Source organism: Fistularia commersonii, chromosome 29 (assembly GCF_037954325.1).
Source record: "Fistularia commersonii isolate RoL2024-O1a breed Wild chromosome 29, RoL_Fcom_v1.0, whole genome shotgun sequence".
NCBI classification, from domain to species: Eukaryota; Metazoa; Chordata; class Actinopteri; order Syngnathiformes; family Fistulariidae; genus Fistularia; species Fistularia commersonii.
In genome coordinates, this window is record NC_141312.1 from 5,394,807 (window position 1) to 5,411,269 (window position 16,463).

The window sequence follows — 16,463 nt, forward strand, 5'->3', positions numbered from 1 at the left end:
GGAATTCCCCAAAATTAACGGCAAGTTGGCGCAGGAAACTTTCGGACTATGACGCCGTGCGTGACTGAGCTCTCGTCTGTCCCGCTTTGCAAAATCTCTGGTGTTGCTGCGACGCGACGCAAATGAGGAGATTCTCTCACGTCCTCTCTTTCTCCGTCAGGCTCTAGTTCTCGCTCCTTAATTAAACCCCGTGACGGTGACTGCGGCGTCAACAAAGCTCTACAGTCCCTACCGGACTGAAAAGAAACTGCGTTTGAGGATCTGCAACATCTAAAACACAACATCGAGGTTGGGAAGTACTTCAATTTAAACTGAATATCCTCTTATTTGAACACACAAATGCACTTTTATGTCATTCTTTGCAACATCAAATCATATACCGTAAATTCCCGGCATATGAGCCGCTACTTTTTTCACACGCTTTGAGAACTGCGGCTTTTACAACAATGCGGCTAATTTTACAGATTTTCAGAGGGTAATTTCCTTAAATTAAACCATTTCGGCAAACCCACTTGCATTTACGATAATTCTTCTCATCAGCCATTTTGTGGTTTGTGAACATTTTCAAGTTCTGGCTGTCGAAAAACGAAATAGAGTTGCTGCACGGAAGTTCGGCATCTGTTCTGAAAAAAAGCATTTGCGTTACGTACCAGTAGTAGATGTTACCGTCATTTATTTAAATAAAAGTATTCCAAAAAAAATCTTTCCTGTTACATCTGGCTTTGTTTATATCTCATGTTTCAACCTGCGGCTTATTTATGTACAATTTCTTTTTTCTTTATAGGCGCGGCCTATACTCTGGAATTTACGGTATGTGGATATACACTCTCTATATTCATAAACAAGCCTTTTTTTTTTTTATCCCAGAACATTTGTAAGATAAGAATAAAAGCGTCACTTGTGTCACAAGCTTACCACAGCGCTGCTCATCCGCTCCATTGGGACAGTCTTTGTGTCCGTTACACTGCAAGGCCTGGGGGAGGCACTCGCTCATATTCCCACATGGGAAATGACCCAGCGGGCAATGAACCTCAATGTCTCCACCGGATGCCGTTGTTGCTAAGGGACAAACGGAGGGGATGGGAAGACATGTGAATAAATTGTTTCAGAGGTATGATGTATAAGTGACAGGAAAGTTTCACTTCTTATTTGTCCTAAAAAAAAAAATTACAGAAATAAATGTAAATGCTTTTGAAATAAATCAGTGGTTCCCAAATCTTTTTGTACCATGCATGAAAATGTTTCTGCAGAACGGTTAGAGGCACTGGGGGTTCAAATAATAAAAACTTTTGTAAGTTCACAGTATTTCATCTGAATACAACGGTTACACTTTATTTTAGGCAATTACAATATTAAATGCAGCGGCAAGGCGAAGGAGGAAACAGTCATTTTTCATAATAAGATCCCGAAGGTCTAATGAAAAAAGGAACATTTGTACCAAGAAAGAGTTTCTTTGCGGACCGGTGCTGGTGGTTTGGGACCACTCAATTAGATCATAACTCCATTACCATACAATAACAGGATATAAAATAAAAGTTTTATCCTGCTCTCAACGTCGGGGGGAGGGACATACAACCATTCACTTTCCCATTGACATGGGAAGAGTCTCCATTGAACCTTCTTTTGACTCAAGAACTTTTATTATACCGACATAATGAAATTTTAACGGGACTCCTGGCAAGAGATACGCATAAAAAGCAGGCACAAACATGTTGAGTAGACAAACTACAGTAGAATAAAAATAGATGATAGCAGCATAAATATAGCTGATAGCAGTAAAAGGACATAAAAAATAAAAAAAATAAAAAGACGGGAGTATGTGCTGCATGTTTTTGAATTGCGGTAGGAAAACTGAGGAACCCACAAAGACACTGGGGAGAACCTGCAGATTCCACACAGAGCCCTTCAGCCAAAACCAAACCAGGAACGCTCTTTTTAGCTTCAACACTTTTCGTCATCAAAAATGAACTCACACTACTTCTAAAAAAACATTATGGTCGACATATTTTTGCCAGAAAAAAAACTTTTAAAATGTTATTGTAAATATTTCAAAATTGAAATCAATTTGTTAAAAGAAAGATCACCAACAGACGAAATGCACTTTCCTTTAACCTTGTGATTCTATATCATTACAACAAAATAATCTAAATAATGTAATAACCAGACGGTAGGAGTACACAGAGATTATCTTCTTTCTTCCATCTTATCTCCAATCTATGCATCCTTTGCCATACCATCATCAACCCCCAACTCCCCAACCCCAAGGCCACTGGAGTCCAAAAAACTCAACAGCCAGGAGGGAAAAAGGAAAAAGAACACGTCAAGCAACACTGTGCCTTAAAAAGACTAGTCCGCCACAAGACTCAATAATCCGTATAAAGAATGATTTGAGCTTTAAAACACAAACGCTCCATTATTTCTTGCCAGAGCCCACAGAGGCACCAACGACATCTGAGACAGGCATGAACATTCATTTCTGTCTCTTTCGCCTAGCGTGCAGTAAATTCAACGGTTTCCACAGGCCATCGGATGAAATGCGACGTCTTGAGGCTCAAGAAATGCGTTCCGTTTGTGTTCATTTATGCCAAATAAGTATTCAGTTGGTTATTATTTTGAATCTGGATCTGGGTCTTTACCCCTCAGGTTAATAGAGTACCAGGGGAGTGTAAGCATGATGGCGGCACCAGATACAACTGTATTCCCGGAGATTTGGAATTTAGTCTGTTTTATCCTTCAATTTTCAAGATTTTTTTGTGCAGCTATTGAAGACAGGCAAGTTTGGCTGTGGAAGAAAAACTACCGGTAAATGATAAAGTGTCGATGGTGTGGCTTCGGCCATTTATACGGTACAGCTGCCTTTTTCACACACCCAACATATATATATATATATCAGTTTCCAAAAGCATAAAAAACAGATTAAACAGATAAAATATAGGGTGACACTAAAAGTGCAGGACAATAAATAAGTGCGTACAAAATAAAAACAGTAAACTGCAAGATAAAACAGCACACCAAACCCGTTAAGACCATTAAAAGACAGAGTTGTATCAATCTCTACCGTCAAATTAAAAGACCATTTCAGTACATGCTATTAAAGATATTAGTGTTTCCTCAATAACCCTCTGTATACTACCTGAGTGTCCCTGAGTGTTGTTGTTTTCCCCCTTGCTCTACCCCTATACTTTTGCTGATGATTTTTAGAATTACTTGCTCAATGTATGCGGTTACTAATGTTACGTCTCGGCCTCCTTGACTCGCGACTGCATCCCATTACTAGCCGTCAGTGAGGCCTTAAAAGCCATAGCCTTTAGTCCCAGCGGTTGCCGTGTCGGTCTCAGCTTTCTTTCTGTTCTCCCGCACCCTCTTTCCGTTCCCTCGAGCTTTCTCTTTCCCGTCTTCCTTCCTCAGCTCTGTATGAATGTCTCTCGTTTTGTCATGTTCCCTTCTTTTTTCTCTTTCCTCCCTGCGCCACTGACAGAATTTAAATTCCTCCCGCCGGGCCACCCGGTCCCGGCTCCTGGTCCCCTCTATGAATTTCCCGGCCCCGTCGACGGATGCCAGCGTTCCCCCCCGGTGCCGACTCTACACCTCCAAGACGAACTGTTCACCACGGTAACGTTTTTTTTTTCGATCTCTCTCCCTGTTGGTGCGGGGTCTTGTGCTGCGTGTGGGTCCCAACAAACACTTTCATAACAACTAACTGCCCATTTACTCATGGCATATACTTCTCCTTCTCCTTTCAGATTCAGGGGTCGCCACAGCGAATCCACCTTTTCCATCTAACCCTATTCTCTGTATCCTCCTCTCTCACACAACTAACCTCATATCCTCTCTCACTACGTCCATGAATCTTCTCTTTGGTCTTCCTCTAGACCTCCAATTCCGGCATCCGTCTAATAATATATTCACTATCCCTTCTCTCTACGTGACCCAACCATCTCAGTCTGGCTTCTCTGACCTTCTCCAAAACATCTAACATGTGCTGTTCCTCTGATAGACTCATTCCTGATCCGATCCATCCTGGTCACTCCCAAAGAGAAACTCAACATCTTCATCTCTGCATACTGTATAAAACTTACACTCCATGGCAAATACAGTGTGTCAGTATAAATTACTTTGTCTGTACAATACATGACTGTCCTGGAAAATTAGAATATTGTGATAAAGTTCTTTATCATCTGTAATGCAATTTAAAAAAAAACAAAAATTACTTTTTCATGATATTCTAATATTTTGAGATAGGATTTTTGAGTTTTCTTAAGATGTGATCCATAATCAGCAATATTAAAATAATAAAAGGCTTGCAATATTTCAGTTGGTTTGTAATGAATCCAGTCCTGACAGTCCTGTACAAGACAAAATGTTTTATAAATGTTTTAAAGGGGTCTATATTTGACTACACCTAATAAAACATTAGAAAATGATACTAGGTGATTAACAAGGCGGAGGTCTTGTATCGACCAAAAAAATGAACAAACACGATAAAGATGACTGTGTAGGTTTTGAAACACTCACATCATTCAACCGCATTGCTCATTATTTGAATTAGCTACATTTTATATTGTATTTCTTTCCTGGGAGGCCAGATTTAATGCTGCGCTTTTCTTTTCAGATATCGTGACTCCAGAGGTTATCACAGCTCTTCCCGCGATGTGTTGACCACGGCGAGCAGTCCGTGTTCCCCTGAACACAAAGTCCTTGTAATGTTCCAACAAGCTACACTTGGTTTGTGGGAGCAGTTGCTCCAGCTGCAACATATTAAATTATCACTCTGCAAAAACTCAGCCGTGCATGTAATCTCTCTGATTTGTTTCAGTTTTTTTTGTGTTCCTAACACACACGAGTCCTCATACCGCTTTTCAGTGACAATTATGATTGTGAAAAATGCGGCGTATTGATTAGCGCTTCCACGTCACAGCGAGAAAGTCCCCGGTTCAATTCCGACAGGGAGCCTTTCTGTGAAGAGTTTGCATGTTCTCACACACCCGTCAATTGTTGTATGTCTCAATATGTGGCCTTGTGTTCAACTGGTTCAGGGTCAACCCTGCCTCTCGCCCAAAAACAGTGGGCTCCAGCACCCCTGAGAGCAGGATAAGCGGTAAAGATAATGAATGAATATTATTATTCTGACGTTTTGGAATTCAAACCTGCAAAAGTACATTCGAACGTATATTGAATGTGAAATGAAAAAAGGAAAAATCAACAGCGTGGATGTTGTCTGCCAGCTACGGAACATCATTTGAAATAGAGGAGAACAAAACCTGGCGAGTTTAATTCCGTTTTATATTCAGGAACACTTGTCACCAAAGTCGACACGGAGTGACGCAAACTTACGTCACTCCGCAGCCTAGTTTGCGTCAATGTACGAGGTAATTTGAAGATACCCTCTGCAAATGTTGACTAAATTAACACGTGGGACATTTTGGTAAATTTCATCTATAAGGTGCTGAAGGGGCAGCAGAACAATCATGTTTAAAGGCCATTCCCTGTGATTCCCAGCTGAAGGAGCGGCTCCTCATGGATGCACAGATAGAGGCAGGTGCGGATCGGCCTTCATTATCTATACAGCTGCAGTGCCGTAGCCTACGGAAGAAGAGTGTTCTGTACAGTTGAGCTGAGGAGAAGAGGCGTTACTCTCTAAATGGATTAAAGTGAGTTCCCCCACAAAGCAAAAGGAGTCGTAGTTAATTTCCTTTCCAGCCCGGAGAGCTGAGCTCAACCCGCCTGGATGTTTGTTTGCGAGCCACTGTAGGCTGATGTGCGACCGTCAAAATGCATCCAGCTGTTATGACAGTGTACGATAATCTCTTATTTTGTCGACGCTGCAACCGAGTAAATGCAAAAGCGTGAGTATCGCGGTAAAACGTTCCCTTTTTGAGGATGTTTATAGCTCTGCTGTGTTCATTGCATGTTATGTCTCTCGACTCTTCAGATGTCGTGGAAACCAAACGCGCAGTGCCTCAGTCGGCGCACTGGGTGAACACCAATCTGAGGATCGGAGCGTTGAAATCATCACTGAAGCAGCCAAAAAATCGTGTTGTAATTTGGCAGATTTTTCAACCTGACAATCACTCGGCCGGCGGATTTAGTCTGAGCGCTTTCAGTACTTTGTGTCGACATTGTGGACCGATTCTCCATAATCCCTCAGGCCGCCGTATCAACTTTAAATCACACTCTTTCACTTGGATCATTGGGAAGTTGCATGTTAATCTGGTCAGATGTGAGCGCTTTAGACATCGGATCTTCCCGACCGCGGAGCGTCTGTTTTGACGCCAACTCGAGAACCAAGCGGCGAGGTCACCTGACGGGATTTCAGCTGTCATTTCGCTCTTCGTTTCTGTGTCAAGTCAACAAGACGCTCAATAGAAACATACAAAATCAGGAATCCTGACGCGCTGATTTTGCATTTTGAAATTAAAAAGGATGATCCTGAGACTAAATGTTTGAAAGGAAAATAAAAAATGCCCGAGAGCAGATCTCGTCTGGACCTTGGAACGTCATGTTAGTAATATTTATGAGAAAGGTCGAAGCAGCTGTTCACAGCTGCAGTCGTGTCTTGTATTATTTCACAAGAACACCACACCATCCGTGACTCGGCCGATTATTAATTTTTGTCCTTTCCCCACTCGAGGTTACATTCATAAAACCGCCCGGTGATAACGGAGCAGATAATCCAGGAAAAAAGTTGATTTGGAAGCCGAACGCAACGATTCTGAAAGATGGAGGATGAGAGGGCGTGACCGAATGAATCCACAAGAAGACCGATGAAGAATGCATTTGGAGAAGACTGAGGAGGAGGAGGTGTGTTTTGAGTTTGCGGTGAAAGAGAATGTGAAGTGAGGTGGTGTGAGTGAACAGGATGCAGGCGAGAGGGTTTGATGGAGGAGGGTGATCGGCTGCGGCAAGTGTCATAAGGAAAAGAGGGAAAAGAAGAAGACACTAAATTTCCTTCTGCATCTGCATAATCCAGAGATGCCACCGTCACTTTATTTATATGTAATATATATTCTTTTGTTTCACTTTCTCATTTTTATAATTTCTTTTAAATCTGTATTTTGTGTCTATGTATATGTCTCTACAGTATATTTGAGCGTCGAGTAAGGCACATTAAATAAAATATATTATTGTTATTACGAAAAAGTGTGGAGACAAATATCTTAAAATGTCTTTAAAACCTTGAAATGACTGAATACTTTCCATCAGATACCTAATTTGACAACCCCGGGGAACCCAAATACATAATAACATCGAGATCAACATTCTCAGATTATCTTAAAAGGGAAAAATATATATATATACATATATATATATATATGCAAAATACAGTGCATTTGAGTATATATAAATATATACATATATATATATATATACACACTCAAATGCTCTGTATTATGCAAATACATATATACACTCAAATGCACTGTATTATGCAAATATATACATATATATATATATATGCATAATCTCAGGAAACAATTCAAACATATGTATATATATATATATATATATATAAAATATTTGCTTTCCTTCGCTGAAACCGTACAGTCATTCTTTTAGAAGATTATTGAAAAACACCTTATTTGGAGTTGGACTTGGATTAGATGCTCGGATTAGGATTAATGAAGCGGCTGAGTCATGTGACACGGAGACGTCGCCTTGTTTACCTGTGCCGCCGGTCAACCGGATGAGGAAGAGGATGACAAGCACGTCCACGCGTGAGATCGAAAGTTTTCCCCCACGCATGTCGTCGAGGTTAATCCACGCAGGTTTCCCTACGCGCATGAAGTCGGGAGTCGGAGTGTTACCGGACGGAGGAGACCGGGGAGCCGCCGGTCCGTCCCAGGCGCACTGTGCGCAAGCGCGCAGGAACCCCGCGAACACGCCTCCGAACTAAGAAAGATGAAGAAACTTCAACCACCATCCATCTATCTATCTATCTATCTATCTATCTATCTATCTATCTATCTATCTATCTATCTATCTATCTATCTATCTATCCATCCATCCATCCATCCATCCATCCATCCATCCATCCATCTATCTATCTATCTATCCATCCATCCATCCATCCATCCATCCATCTATCGATCTATCTATCTATCTATCTATCTATGGTTGCGTTCTTTGAATTAACACATGCATATGAAAATGAATACTGAGAAATATATTCTAAAAGAATCAATATTTCCCTCACAGCGAGGAGGTCCCTGGTTGGTGGAGTTGCATGTTCTCCCCTTGCGTGTGCAGGTTTTCTCCTACAGTCCAAAAACATGCGCAAGGTTCACTGGAGACCCTGCCGTGCCCAGATGTGTGAATGAGAGGGTGAAGGGTCGTATGCGTCTCTGCGTGGCCCTGCGATCGGCCGGCGACGGGTCCGAGGTGAACCCCGCTTAGGCTCCAGCATCCTCGCCGGCCTGTGTGCAGGATAAGCGATACAGATAATGAATGAATGTTCGGTGTTCAATTCTGTCTTCCGTCTCTCTCATTGCACACACAAGGCTTTTTTTAAACTTGGTTTTAAGGACAGCATGATCACTTGTCATTTTGGAGTTGATATTGATGAGCTAAAATGAGTTTCATAGGTTTTTTTTTTTTTTGCAAAAATTAACATGAGGGAAAATGTATGCACATACATTGGCACGTATGAGAGATGAGATGAGATGAGATGAGATGAGATGAGATGAGATGAGATGAGATGAGATGAGAACAGCTTTATTTATCCCGAAGGAAATTGTTGTGCCAGAGTTTCAAGTAAAAACATAACAGTAATAGATAATAGTAGAAAGGAGGAAGAATAAGAAATACAATGAAAAATAAATTGTCTTAACTGTTAACTGTATGCTTGTTAAAGCACTGTATGCTTGTGGAGGTTCTCAGTCATCCAGGACAGGGGGAATTCTTGTTGAGATCTTCTTGCCGCGGCTACTGGACTCAAATCTTTTTCACTTGAAGGTGTTTCACCCCTCGTCTGAGAGGCTTCTTCGGCTCTGGAGCCTATTCAAGTTAAAATCGGACTGGCGTATCCTATCCAGGCTGTCGCTGCGTGAGAGGCAGACCTATGGAAGCATCTCGGATGAGGTGTGAAACGTCTTCAAGGGAAGAAATTCAAGGCCAGTCGCCAGGATAAGAAGATTTCGACGAGAACCGGCCATGACCCGGATGACTGAGAACCTCAGTTTCTGCCCGTGCACTGTAAACCCAGGAGGCCAAGCAGCTCCAGCTTTAGCCCCCTGCGCTCATAGACTGTTTTTGTTGCTTTGTTGAATAGCGCCATCAGAATGCTACAACAGATAGAGCTTCAGTAATCTAGTCCCTTTCATTTGGGCCGCGTTGGCTGTCTACCCTCTGTGTTTCAGTGGATGGACTTCTACCGCTGCCTCTTTATGAATGTTGGAGTGAAAAGGACATTTTCAGTACTTTCAACGGGTCCTCGCCATCTGCCATCCCGTCTACGTTACGAGGTAACGGCTCGGTCCTGGTCCGACAGACAACTGGAAACGCCCCCCCCACAACCAGTGAAGGTTGCATCGGTAAAGCTGTTCCAGCACAATCCTGGCGTCTGGGACAGCAAAGTACCTACAAAAGCAAGAATTTTTTCAACCGTCATCTTGAAAAATTAGGCTGAATTGCACCCGATGTTTGTATTTCACATCCTGGAAAAGAACACGTGGGTCTCGCTAAAACGGATCTCCGTACAAGTCCAAATCCCGTGCGTTCGTTGAGGACAATTTTTCTTCAAATTTCCAGAAATGAATATGCCCATAAAGCGTCGCCGCCTCTCTGGGCTCGGACGACAGGCTCGAGTCTTTTTAGGTGCGGTTCTACCCCTTTCGGGAATAAGAGTTCACAAAGACGGTGCGTTTACGCCCATCTATAAACTTTTAATTATATCTTAATCACCGTGAATCGGGCCGGGAAATAAATTATCATTCTTGGAAAAGCCGGAGGGCGGGAAGTTTGGGGAAATGATATGACAAAGCACATGACATGATTTTGCAAAACCAACACTGTTAAAATTCCCTAGCCTGGTCTAGTTTCCTGTAGAAACTTTCCCAGCTCCAGGTGCAGCGCCGAGCTTCCCCTCCCCCGGGGAAGTGTCGCCCTGCGATCGGGCAACGCGGTTCGAACCGAACCTGGATCGTTCCAAGAGTTGGGGAACAGACACAAAGGACAAAAGCCTGTTACGAATATTCAGTATTGGCGCTCCCTTTCTGGAAGGAGGTCAATGTTTTTAGATGAATGAAATTGAATTACAGTTGCAGTGTCCTTGGGGTATTTGACAAGGAAAAACACATGCAAGCACATTCATCCACTCTAATTCATCTAATACAGTGATAGAGGACACTTTGTTTTTCTTTCGGTAAAAGTTTCCTTCTCCAACGGAGAGGGATTAGAGCTTTTTAAAGCCTTTTACTCATTTTGTTTAAATCATTATCCAAATGGGGCTGCACGGTTGTGCGGCAGTTAGCGCTTCCACCTCACAGCAAGAAGGTCCCCGGTGTGCCGGTTTCCTCCGGTTTCTTCGCTTTCCCCCCCAAAAACAACGCTGCAAGTCGAGCGGAGAAATTGCACAGATGTCTGAATGAGACAGTGAGTGGTTGTACGTCGAGGATGAACCCTGCCTCTCACGTCCCGCGTCCCTGAACTGCATATGAATAATAAATGAATGAATATTTTGGTGTTATTTTTCTTGGTGAAATACAAATAAATGAAATTATAACAACGTACTGTAAGTAATGTTCACATAAACAAGGTAAATATGGAAATTTCACTTGCGACCGCCTCGGGTTCGGTGGATATTTCTCGAAAAGGTCAATCGTGGACTGTTCAAGGAGACCCCATGATCCACAAGGGGGCCCCCAAGACGACCTTTTTTCCTAACTTCCGCAGCTTGCGTCATGCGACTGACAAACATTTTAATCAATTTTACCACTCTTAATTTAAAATGTTAAAAATATAGACACTTTTGATTATTTTGGCAAGTAGGAGTCTGGTAGTGTCTGGAAGACATCAGGTGTGGAGAAAATTCACTGTCTGCAGTTCACCTGACTGACAGCGTGCACGTGTGGGAGGAGCAATAAGAGACACCTGCCAGTCACACGCTGCCGCCGTCTGTCCAACACTTAGATTTTAACTGGGACAAAAAACCCAAACGGATCACAGTTCCAAATACCACTGCTTCAAAATGTAAGCTGTTGATTTTTAACAATGGGGTTAAAATGTGTAATAATTACATCAACATGGGGGCTCTTCTGGAATACTTGAAGGGCTCGCCTCGGCATCTGCTGCTGATTCCCTACTGGTTGCACTTGGAAATGAAGAAATCCACACTTTTATGAGATGAGATTATCTTTTATGATGACACTGTCTTTTATCCATGCATTCATTTGTTCATCTATACCAGGGGTCGGCAACCCGCGGCTCTTTCATCCTTACACTGCGGGAAAATAAATCATAAGTATTTAGTTGAAGTGTATTTTATTTGTGTCAGTTCCTTTTTTTAAATTTTAGATCTAAATTGGAAGACTGTTGTGATATGAAATATTAAAATAAAATGATATTTATATATTTTTGGACACTCAAAATATACGTCACACTCGCGGAAGCCGGCACACCAGCCACGACACCGTCAATTCGTCAAGACTTTCAACCACAGGTAGGCAAAATACGAAAAAGCAATACATACAGCGATACCTTTTATTTTAGATGTCAAATAGTAACTGCGGCCCCCAGTGTTTTCTTTACTGTGGAAACCGGGTCCAAATGGCTCTTTGGGTGTTGAAGGTTGCCGAACCCTGATCCATACCATTTATCCTGCACTCAGGGTTGCAAGGACGAATCACGCTTCCTCATTATTTCCAAGACGAATGTGCTGATAGTCAATTTCGGGAGGAGAAATCGGATATTCAGCCGATCCTCATCAACATAGTGGACTTCACTCATATTAATGAGGACCTGAAAAAAGCACACAAAGGCTGCATTTCCTAAGGATACTTAGGTGGAACAACCTCACCAAGAAGATGTCCTTTTATTGCTGCACTGAGGAGTCCCGTCCTGAGTCACGGCATCTCACCGTGGTTCACCTGCAGCACAGTAGCAGAGAGGAAGGCACTGCAGAGGACCATAAACAGCGCCCCAAAAATTATCAGTCATCCTGTCCCGTCACTTGAGGACACCTATAACACGCTGCCTCAGGAGAGCCCATGGAATCTTCCTGGATCCATCCCACCCCGGCAACCACCTACTCCGACGGTTGCCCTCAAGGAAGCGGTTTAGGACAATCAATGCAAAAACAAGCAGATTGAAAAACAGTTTTTACCCCAGAGCGGTCATCGGCATAACCTTGAATGTGCAATAAACCCTAAAGAACGCGCACACCTACACACATACATACTGTTTTTTTTTTTTTCCTTTAACTTTTTTACTTTTTTACTTCTACTTATTTATCTAATCATTCTTCTAGATGTTATTTGTGTTGTGTCCTGGCTTTTAGGGTTGGTTTGTGTGTTTGTTTTTGATTACACTGAATCTGAGACCCCGCTATCTCTACATTTCATTGCACTCTTACACACACACACACACACAAACACACACAAGCATACACACACACACAGACACCGCTTGCCCAACAATCTGTTTCTATACTATTTCTAAACCGCATAAACCATATTACAAATAAAATCTTGTACGAAATGTAGTTATTGATAACAAGCAGAAACCTGCGTCCGCTAAATTGTTCTTAACATAAGAATCGAAACATCCCTACTTTTTAAAACATAATTAGAGATGAGCTAATCTTGTTTTTCCCCCACAGCATGGGATTAGCAACGTATCAGCAGCGTGGAGGATCAACAAAGATGACAGAAGCATCTGAGGAAAGCAATAAATAATGAGAAGGAAACCAATGTAAATCCCTAGGGAATATAGACAATGTATTTTACATATATTAAACCTACATAAATATTATAGTGTGGAGAATGTAAAATTATGAAGCAATGACTGCGTACAATTATACACCTCACAGTGTTTCCTCCATCAGGGATGACCATTTGCCCTCTCTCCTCCACTCACACAGCCTCTCCATCAGCTGAGGGGGACGCTGGAGGACAGAGCTGGCACAGCAAAATAAAACACACACACACACACACACACACACACACACACACACACACACACACACACACACATTCACACACACTCTCAATGACTGGAGTCCGCATAGAGATCCCGAGTTGTACGTTTCAGTGACTCTAATCGATAAGCCTAATTGTTAAACATAACCTTATTTTTCACTTCGACCATTGACTCCAGAAATGACAGGTTCCCACAATAGAACCCTCGGAAATGAACGCCATGACAATAACACTGGTGTTCATAACCAATACCTGCCTTATCCATAAACACCACTTGATATGACTTGATATGATTGTAAACACAGTCACAAAGGCAAGATATTATGTGAGCTGCTGAACCACAATGTCCTATTTTTCAAAGAATTACCATAACATGTATCATATGCAAATTTCTACTCTTTCTTCTTTCTTCCTCTTCCATTCTGTTTTTTCCATTTCAGATTTGACCAAAAATGGGAATTAGCGTTGGCATTCCCTATTTTAATCTACTCAATCTATACTAGTAGTGGTAAGTAACTTACAATATCTGAATGAAAAGGACAGAGAAATTATTAATATTGAGGTAAAAAAAAAACAAAAAAAACACCAATAACAAAGGTTATCATTTATGAGGATTTTTCTTCATGTATAGATTAGTGACCTCCCAACATTGGAGAAGTAGTGTCTGATAATAGCTGACTGTTCAGGTGTATCTTAACCCTTAAACCTATGGACCAGTGTTCTTATTTATGCTATTTTTTTTTTACTCATCAGCTCCCACTGATGGTGTTAGATGAGAATTGAAAGGAACCTACGGAGACGTTTGTTCAAGTACTTTCAGGCAGAGATAGGGCGCTAATCACTGGGATAATTCATTTTTCTGTCCGTTATATTAATGACGTTAGACGATTACGACGTGGTGAAAGCAGCCTTACGAGAGAGTTGAAGATATTATCTCTATTTGACTGAGTTAGATGCTTTTCTTTGTGTTTTTTTTTTTTTTGTTTTATTTTATTTTTCACTTGCTATGGAGGAAATAAATGACCTATAAAGATTATTGTATAATGTATATCTTGTTATGAGGTTTTGTAAGAATGTGTAAAACTCTGTTAAGGAACCTGTTCTAATAAATGTTCAAAAAAAAAAGAAAAAAAGAAAGCAGCCTTTGCATTATTCACGGCACAGTATAAACTTCAGCCTTGTTTGTGTGCGTGTGTGTGTGTGTGTTTGTACTTCTCCGAGGACTTCAATCATTCGGACATGAGTAAACAAAAAGTGATAAAGTGAGCTGTTAAAATGATAAAGTATTTACGGTTTAAATGCTCGCTTGTATCCATGTGAGAAATTCCATCAGCAGAAACTGAACAAAAAAGGTTTTTGCAGGTTGCATTTCCTCCTGGGGCATCAACATCTCCAAGTATATTTCTGCCGTTGTCGTCTCTCATGCACGGTAAGTAAGCTGCTTAGAAATTACGCTCTTCGAGCATAACTCCAGATCTATCCGTGATTGAGGTTTTTAGAGTTTTGGAAAAACCTGGAAAAACGATAGAAAATTTAATAACTGATCACAATCTTGTACAAGTCAACACATCTTTAGAGTTCATTTTACCTCATTCTGTAAATCACAAACTTGAAATGTCATTACACGAGTATCTCAAAATGTATAAAACAATATTTGCAAATCAGTGGGCGAGTAACTGCATGTTAATGTGAGTCCAGCATTTGCATTTTAAATTTACCACAGATAAACAACAATAATAAGAACAAGGACATAAATATAATATTATCCAAATAAAAGAAGGTAACAGTTGCAGATGAGTGAATGGTATAATGCTACCAGAACTTAAGTTAAGGATTTCAGTTATTTATTGGTAAGTTAGCCAGTTGAATCCTATTATGAAATCACCTATATCTGGTTAGATAACATGAATATTTAGTCAGCGTCATCAATGGATTCAAAACCGATTAAGAGGTTTGTGGATATTTGACACAACTGATACCACAATATAAATTATACTATCACTAAAGGAATAATTCCGTGTTCAGAAAAATGGCCTAAACTAAAAAGTGCCAGCACTTCAGCTGTGTATTATTTATTCCTTACACAAAGAAATGTCACCTCAAAATCCAAGACCATGACAAAACTATGATTGAATTCAGAGAATACATATTGGTCACTTCACATCCGCTTTAAATAACATCCAATAAAAATACAGTGGTATGGTGAAATGTCAGTCATAGAGACTCATAGAGACTATAATTAAATATCACAATCTTGGAGGTTGAAAATCTAAACCCCGGTGCTGATCAGGTCCTCATCAACAACCAATTTGTCTGATAGTGTGTGTTTTAACAGGTGACTGATCAATAATCAGTGATGACGGACAATGTGGATTGGAGCACTGAATGAAAATGAGTGAGATTAATGACGTCAAGCACTAAAATGTGAGCATATGAAGAGAAACTTTTCTGAAAACCCCATTTCTGGGCAAACATAAAAAATAGCTTATAAAATAAAAAAAAATAAAAAAAAACATTGAAGCTATGACGGAGATCTCTGTATAAGTTAGCCTTCCTTGGAGTAAAAAAATTGGATATTATTTTCCTTGTGGTACTTAACCAGTGGAAATGTACAATTATTCGTTTAGCTTGGATACCCCGGGTAATCCAAATACTGTCTCCAGATTTTAGCAGCACAGACAGGTAATATACGCAAGAGGGTAAACATACGTCCGTTTTGGTGTTTCTACACTTGGAAAAGACGAGCTGAGCGTGTGAGAAACACAAGGCCTTGCTGGAAAAGAGTGGTCTGATTTAAAGGCGTGAACAAAATTACTTTTTTATGAGGAGCTTTGATGGAAACAGTGTTTCAACTAAAAGCAAAAGAGATTATCCTCTGGGACAATGAACATCTTGGGTGCATTAAAGAAAATATGCGTATTGTTGCCGGCCAACCTGTATTTACCGCACCAAGCATATTTTACAGCACAAATGAATCAGTTCACAATACACGATAAACCATTGTTTTGACACCAAACCACCTGGAAAATTCTAAGGAATGTTCCCAGAGAACATCAAGGTTTATTGCTAGTCGTCCACCACTAGCAGCTTCTACACTAAGAAAAAAAAAAGGCTTTATGTTGTTTTTCTTTTTATTTCCATATGCTAAAAGAATGCATTGCGATGCTGAATCGTGAAGTTTACAACAACAAAAAAACAGGCCACAGGTTTCACTAACTGTGTTTAAAAGGGGCACTGGTTGCTGCAAAATGCGATCCATAGACCGAAAAACAGAAAGTGCAAAACAATATACGGACTCGACGCATCGGAAAAGGAGTCTCTGCATTTCTA

The 16,463-nt window shown here is 40.9% G+C and overlaps 1 protein-coding gene across 1 annotated transcript in view; it reads right to left on the reverse strand.

Moving 5' to 3' along the window:
- Positions 1-7,743, reverse strand: part of rxfp2a (relaxin family peptide receptor 2a) — a 28,343-nt gene extending 20,600 nt beyond the window's left edge. The window contains exons 1-2 of the mRNA XM_086176968.1: positions 7,665-7,743; positions 916-1,059 (exon numbers count right to left, since the gene is read on the reverse strand). Coding sequence (XP_086033094.1) covers positions 916-1,059; positions 7,665-7,743 — 223 coding nt within the window. The remainder of the gene's footprint in view (positions 1-915; positions 1,060-7,664) is intronic.
- Positions 7,744-16,463: the final 8,720 nt, after the last annotated feature.